The sequence below is a fragment of the Pseudochaenichthys georgianus genome, chromosome 22 (genome assembly GCF_902827115.2).
Source record: "Pseudochaenichthys georgianus chromosome 22, fPseGeo1.2, whole genome shotgun sequence".
Classification (NCBI taxonomy): domain Eukaryota; kingdom Metazoa; phylum Chordata; class Actinopteri; order Perciformes; family Channichthyidae; genus Pseudochaenichthys; species Pseudochaenichthys georgianus.
The window spans coordinates 32,495,588-32,503,377 of record NC_047524.1 but is presented as its reverse complement, the minus strand read 5'-3'; the positions used below and the strand labels follow the sequence as shown (position 1 = coordinate 32,503,377).

Below are 7,790 nucleotides of genomic sequence, written 5' to 3'. Positions count from 1 at the left end.
CTCACTCCCATTGCTCCCCGGGCGCTGCCCACTAGCTGCCCACTAGCTGCCCACTAGCTGCCCACTAGCTGCCCACTAGCTGCCCACTAGCTGCCCACTAGCTGCCCACTGCTCCTAGTACTAGACTCCTGGTACTAGGATGGGTTAAACACATGTCACTGTGTGCTGTGTGCTCTGCATGTGTGACCATTAAAGAGGGTTTCATCCCTCCCAATTCTAATTCACAAATAAAGCAGATGTGTGCAAACTTGGGAAAATATACAAGGGTAATACAACTTAAATATCTCACTATTCTCTTTCCCTTATTAATATAACATAAAAACACTCAACATGTAGAGATAACTGTGCCATGTGCAATATACACTTTTTACAATTTATTAATGCTTTTACTCGTTGCTACCTCGTCATGTTTATGTGTTGAATAACTTTTGTATAATTCTGTTACAATGTTTTTAACATGGATGTGTTCTTATTGATATGATTGTATTAACATGTGCTTGCTTTTGTGTTTAATATGGAAGTATATGTGTGCCTTTGCCCTAACACTGTGCATGTCCCCACTTAGGAGGAATACAGGACTCCTGATTCTAGAAGTTGTCAAAGTAGCCCAATACTATTCTAAAAAGCCCACATTTACATCCATTGATTATGTTCCACAGGCAGCCGTGGAGGAGGAGGAGACACGGGAGCTCTTGTTTGTGTACTTCCTGGCGGCTTTAAAGATCAAGTCGGTCACTGGTTTAGTCTCGTCACTACTCTCTCCCGGCTGCTCTCCACCACGTTCTGTGTCCGCTGCTTCCTGCGCTTCATTTTGGACATATCCCGATCGAACACTTCTCCAGAGCGCAGAGCGGACACCAGGTCGTCGAAGTCGCCGCCCTCCTCTTCTGCGCTGGCTCTGGCCTTCCTGCCCTTCTGCTCCCGGTCTCTCTTCAGCTGCAGGAACAGACGGATCAAGACGGGAGAGGATGAGTACTGTACATGTATCACTGCTGACTCTTTATACCACTCCAATGCAAGTAGATAGTGTATGTTTCACTTTACTGCTTTCATCGCACAGCTTTAGTTGCTTTACAAATCAAGAGGTTTGAATAAAAACACTGCATTTGGCTTCGAATGTTTACTCACTTTTTCTAAAGACACATTTTAAATGCAGGACTTTGACACTTTACACAGAGTATTTTTACAGTGTCATACTAGTACAAGTTCTTAGTAATAAAGGATCTGAATACTTCCCCATCTCGTCTGAACCGGTGTATGGAAACAGGGAAAGTGTGTAGTCTGTTATGTTATCTCTCAGAAGCTAGCGTCAAGTATGTTATATGTTTAATGCACGTAACAAAGGTTCTGAATGTATTACTGTGTACCTGACCCGCTGCTACAGACATTAGCTACCCTGTTAACATAAAGTACGTCTCTCTCGTATGATCAAGTCCTCCAACCTGTGCCTCCAGGAGCTCCCGTCTCTCCTCCTCCTCCTTGCGTCTCGCCGTGTTCTTGTTGTCCTGCTGGGCCTCTGAGTACGCTGTGAGGAAAGTGTTGAAGATCCCAAAGAACTGGTCCGGCTGCATGTTGGACGTGTCTTCTCCGAACCGCACCAGCGCCTTTCCAAACTGCAACAAGAGACATGATGCATGTTGACGAGTCGACAGATTGAGCCGCTGTAGACGGTGGCTTTCTGTATTCTGCATTATTCAGTGATTTAGGAATGTTCTGTTTCTGAGTTCATACGTTGACGGGATGTTACCATGATTTAGTAAGTACAAATAAGTTATATAATAAATACCAATTTGAAAATGTAATTGTATTTATGGTTTCATTTAGCTTCTGTTTTTGATCAACAGGCAGATCTTTCAGATATCTTGCCTTTTTAATGTCCAACTTGTGTGTATATAATACACACAATATAATGTGAAACTGTGAGTGTAATCTGTCAGTCACTTGAGGATAGACAGGTATGTACTATGAAGGCTTATCTTAAAAGGCAAACAATCGACACATTTTAATCGAATAGCATTTTAACAATTTGAGAAAAACCATTTGTTGCTGTCTCAAATCATGTACTTCTGTGCTTACATTTGCTGCTGCTTGCAAAGTATGTCAACATGTATGGCGTTGTATTTGTGCCTCTATCCTGAGCACGCAGTGAAACATGTTGAGCATAGAAAATGCTATTGAGCACGTGAACATGTTTTGAGCACAGAGAAATATATTTTCTCTCATAAAACTCCTGCTCCGTGCGCAAGCAGACCGCCGCACGCGCTCTCTCTCCCTCGCTCTCTCTCCCTCGCTCGCTCCACCTCTCCAGCCTGTGCGCGCTCAGCTTTGCCTGCGCTCGCTCAAGTTGTCACAGCGTTACAAATGTGCCACAAAACCAACCAATCGGTGAGCTCGAGAAGGTCAATTCTGATTGGCTGGCCGTCTCCAATCATATCTTCTATCTGAGATGAGAGAGGGGTTTTCGGTTGCCATCAGGCTGTTGACGTTCTCTGTTAGCACACATTTACTGACACAAACATTTGTATCATCTGTTGTAGACCCAAATAAATAAAATCAAATAAGAACTCATTCTCAAAAAAGATAAACGCCATTCTTAAAATGTATAAACGAACAATAGTTTGATTAATATTGATTAGAGTGCACAAAATAAATAAAATAATTGAGAGAAGAAAAAGAGATATGTTATCTATCAAAACCCAGTTAGATTTAGTTTGTGTGGATATGCAGCACATTAACATTGTAATAGCACTTAATGACCGACTGAATGGAAATGAGACAAGAAATGAAAATGTAAAACGAAAAAAGCGATCATGAAAATGTTTCCAATAAATGAATAAAATGATTGTTGACCACTTTGTTGTTCAGATGTATCACATATTTGTAACTAAATGAAACATGAATTGAAACAAAACACGGTATAAACTGAGGAGTGAGTCCCGTGAGGTTTCTTCACTCCGCTGGGAAACTGCTCTCATGTCAAGAAGCATCAGATCAGTGCATGCACTGCATCGTCCAATCAGTGAGCGATACACAGTAAGGGAGCGGGGTGAGTATCTGAGGATTTCATCGGAGGATGGTCTGGTGGTTCCTCGATTATAGCTCCTCCATTATCACTCCTCGCTCCTCCGGCAGAAATAAGGCCATGGAACGCTACTCAAGATGACGCAGACAAATCAACTTCCGGTGAGACCGAGACCGAGGAGCGAGGAAATGAAAAGTAAGAGAAGTGAGAAGGGCCCTGAGTCTCTCTGAACCACGTGACGATCAAGCATTTTGGACTTCCGCTGTGTCGTAACTCTTCTCTCTATGGCGCTGGACCAGCCAATCAGAATTGACCTTCTCGAGTTCACCGATTGGTTGGTTTTGTGGCACATTTGTAACGCTGTGACAACTTGAGCGAGCGCAGGCAAAGCTGAGCGTGCACAGGCTGGAGAGGTGGAGCGAGCGAGGGAGAGAAAGCGCGTGCAGCGGTCTGCTTGCGCACGGAGCAGGAGACAATATATTTCTCTGTGCTCAAACATGTTCACGTGCTCAATAGCATTTTCTATGCTCAACATGTTTCACTGCGTGCTCAGGACAGAGGCACAAATACAACGCCATAGGACTGCACTATGAGTATCCAGATGGGGCTCTCACAGTGGTCCACAGTGGAACGTGGACACTTACTAGCAGTATTGCAATTACACACTATTGCTTTGGTGAACATAGCACTATGCAAATAAAAGTTAGATATGTGTATTTATTTTTCAATATTTAAGTTCTGCTATACTGTAACTGGTGTCAAAAAGAAGCTGCTGTTAATTGTATAGGGTTAATTGAGCAGTCTGAGAGGATTTGGTACTGCGAATGATAATTGCTAGCTAGCTAGCTAACAGCAGCGAGTGTCACTTCCAGTGAGGGCATAACACCTGTGTTGGATTTAAGACAAGACCACCCAGTTTAAGACATGGAAGTGTACTGAGGAAAGTATCCGAATCGAGAGACAGTATGTGTGTTCATACAGGCCAACCTTTCCAAATCCAAAAGAGGTAGGTTTGCGCGCGGCAAATGTGCACGCCCAAATGAGGTAATCAGAAGAAATGGAACCCAGTAGTTACAGGTATAAACCATGTATTTAACAAATCATTCTGTGCATCATTTTATGCATTTTTCAGAAAAAGTGGTAGTTTGGTAAACAGGGACATCAACGACATGTTTGGTCTGTAAAATGCCCGAAAAGTAAAAGAATGGGAGATAAATATCCCAAAGTCTCCACATGTTATTATATTCTTAATGTGCTTCTGGTCCTCTTTCAGTTGAGACAGTGTGGCTGAAGGATGTGTCAGGATGTAGAACTCTTGTGTGAACATTGGATGAAGCCAGGTTCATATTCTTGTTTCATGTTGTTGACATAGAGTCAAAGGTTTGCACAGAGCGAAATATCTGTGTGTTGCGCCATAAATCAGAAAATACTGCATTAAAAAAGTCATTTCCTGCATTTTCTACTGATAAAGTGTGATATAAATAATGTACAGGCTTTCAGATTGCTGTAGTTCACTAAACAGAGACATTAACGACATGTTTGCTGTTGAAAATGTCAGTAAAAGTGAAAGAATGGGAGATAAATATCCCCAAATCTCAAAATGGTATTATATTTTGTGTGTGTTTGTGGTCCTCTTTCAGTTGAGACACTGTAGGTGAAGGATGCTTCAGGAAAAGACCAAACACTGGATGTCTTTCAGTCGCCAACATGTGTTTTCGAGACACTGATATTAACAGGGAAACCCTGCAGGACTCAAATGCCTCGTCTCTGTTCCCTTAAACTCATAGAGTGCCGCAGTGACGCGTCCTAAAACCCGGAAGTAAGTTAGCATTTTTACCACCTCCGGTTCCTTCGATAAAAAGAAAAGCAATTTCTCCTTAGGGGTTTGGAAAATAGCTCCAAATAAGGTCTGTGTTTGAGACACATTGAAGACACAGATCACCTTTTGTTCTACGACATTAAATCCATCAGCAGCTGGTGATTTCTGAAGAGTGTACGTGTCTGAGAAAGGATGGTTGTTACCGAGTGGCTGAATAGGACTACAGAAGTTGTCCAGGCCGTTTTACGTCATTACGCCTACACACGTAAACACTCCTCTAAGTGTGTTTGCCCTGTTCTGCTTGAAAGCAAGTCCCTGCCTCCTGCAAAGTGTTCCAACAAACACTTCAACTTGTACCGTTTACAATCTGTATGTTTGAATATGGATCTTAAGTCGGCGTGACGTTGAAGTAGCGACCCTGCTGTAGTTCCTTTATAGCATAACGTTAGCATTTTGCTTCTGGCGACTAGATTTATGCTTAGAAAATGATAAAAGTAGGGGAGACATGTGGATATTATCCGGCTGAACTAAACGTGATCCGTCTCTTAAATGTGTTTCAACCACAGACCTTACTTCGAGCTATTTTCCAAAATCCTATGGAGAAATTACATTGCTTTTTGACGAAGGAACCGGAAGGAGTTTACTTCCGGGTTTTAGGACGCGTCACTGCGGTTCTCTATTTGGGAGTGATTACCCATCAGCCCGGGGGTGCAGAGGAAAGGCAGCGTTACCCCCGGTGTGCGCGTTGTTTCTCTTTCAGAAACACAGAGGACTGTTTGTATGATGCGATCACAGACACGCTGCAGACGGTGTGCGCCAAAAGTCGAGTCCAGTGTCTATGCAGTGTCAGTTTTATTTGTTATAGTTTGGGAAGATTGAAAATCGGTAGGGAAAGCCAGCTGAGTCGGTAGGCGGTAGAAACATGTGAAAAGCGGTAGACTACCGCTGAAATCGGTAGGGTTGGCAGGTATGTGTGTTAATGAGAGAGCGGGAGTCAGGACGACGTACATACAGACTGGCAGCAGTGGGTTGTGCATGTTGTTGATAGCATTGCTTCAGACTCACATACAGATGTTCTGTTTCTGATAACCCTAACTATAGCTTCAGACTCACATACAGATGTTCTGATGATGTTTGTTGGTTAAACATGTGAGTAACAGTACCCCCTCGACTCACCACTTGTTTGGCCTCGCTGAGGGAATCCTCCACGTCAGAGAAGCTGAAGGAGGCCACAGTGATGAACTGACTGACCAGAGGGACAAACCTGTCCTGAGGACCCTGAGGGGAGCGGCCCTGCTGGTACTGCAGCTCCTGGACACACACACACACACACACACACACACACACACACACACACACACACACACACACACACACACACACACACACACACACTGAATTCAATATGTCAATACATTCCACATGTACCCTCCATGAGTCGTTTTTAAAATGGAGTTACAGGGTGTTAGGTGTTAAACATACTAAGAAAACAACTGAACAGCTTTGTAATCATTCACTCACCGCCTCAACATTTTTCAAGCCAGATCTCAGCTTGCCAATGTCCTTCTCCAACTCTGTCATGCTGGAGAGACAGGTCATATGTAGAGAGACACATATTAGCTGCATTACACAAAATACAATTCCTACATGTGTTCTTCCCATGTGTGGTTTCAGGTGGATTTCAGGACCTATTCATTAGGGAACAACAGTCCCCACAAAGTCTTGCTTTAGCAGTGAGGTTCAGTCCAATCTCTTCTACAGTGTCTTTGTGTGTGTTCTTACTTGACCTTAGCAGCTTCTGGCACAGTCTGAAGCTCTTCACTGAAAGCTGCCATCTTCGGGTATGTCCTCTCCAGCACGGTGATCATGTAGTGAAGCAGAGTGACGCTTCTGCACACACACAACCATACGTTTAACAGTCAAACATGTATCACTGCTCATTGACTTCTAGAAGAAAAGACAATCGAACACACATCTACATTGTGAACAGAAAGCGACCCGTACTTGTCGATGCTGGACTTGGTGTCGGCTATCTTGTTGAGACTGGACACTTTGAATCCCCAGGCGTTTCCTCGCTGTCCTTTGTTCATGTAGTTTCCAAAGGCCAGCACCACCTCCAGGAGCTGACGCAGCGCCCCGCTCTGCACCACCTCCTGGGATGCAACGCTCAGAGCTGGGACACAATGTCAACATGTATTTTAACATCTTATAATATCTTCAGCAGGGCACAACACACTGAACAGAACAGCACCCATGCATTCACTGACTTTTGGAGAGAAAGGAATACCTTTGATTTTAGGTTTGATCTCAGCCACTCTTTCAGCAAACTTCTTCTTGAAGTAGAGGGACTGCAGTCTCTGTTGATAGTGGTTGATGCTAGGAGAGGACAGAGTCAAACAGCCACACTGTGAGCGGACTCTGATGACCCAACAGCCACCCAACTACAACTTCCTCAAACTATGTTGTTGTTTGTGTGTGAACATGTCAACAGATAGTCACACAATGTCCTCTAATGTTTTTCTCTACATGTTTTATTGTGGCTGCTCGAGCCTACGAGGTGTGTATACATCTGTATTCACTGCCTGCAATAGCTGGTTATGTTGTTTTGCTGTTTGGCCACATGATGTCGATCTTTTCTGTTTAATACAGACACATAGAACAGTTTGATTAAAAGAACATATGTTAAAGCAGTGGTTCCCGAAGTGGGGGGTGCAGAAAAATGGTTATAAAAAAAAAAAGATTAAAAAGAAAAAACCTTAATTTGAAAAATTATTGATTCGAAAATAATATGATACAGTACTATTACGTCTGAGTCTCTGTGTTTCATTAAAGCTCGGTGTGTGTGTGTGTGTGTGTGTGTGTGTGTGTGTGTGTGTGTGTGTGTGTGTGTGTGTGTGTGTGTGTGTGTGTGTGTGTGTGTGTGTGTGTGTGTGTGTGTGTGTGTGTGTG

The 7,790-nt window shown here is 43.3% G+C and overlaps 1 protein-coding gene across 1 annotated transcript in view; it reads right to left on the bottom strand.

Annotated features, from left to right (window-relative positions):
* Window positions 1-732: 732 nt before the first annotated feature.
* The window catches only part of daam1a (dishevelled associated activator of morphogenesis 1a), a 29,328-nt gene continuing 22,270 nt past the window's right edge, over window positions 733-7,790 (bottom strand). The window contains exons 19-25 of the mRNA XM_034111886.1: window positions 7,129-7,217; window positions 6,846-7,014; window positions 6,624-6,731; window positions 6,363-6,423; window positions 6,018-6,152; window positions 1,443-1,613; window positions 733-936 (exon numbers count right to left, since the gene is read on the bottom strand). Coding sequence (XP_033967777.1) covers window positions 733-936; window positions 1,443-1,613; window positions 6,018-6,152; window positions 6,363-6,423; window positions 6,624-6,731; window positions 6,846-7,014; window positions 7,129-7,217 — 937 coding nt within the window. The remainder of the gene's footprint in view (window positions 937-1,442; window positions 1,614-6,017; window positions 6,153-6,362; window positions 6,424-6,623; window positions 6,732-6,845; window positions 7,015-7,128; window positions 7,218-7,790) is intronic.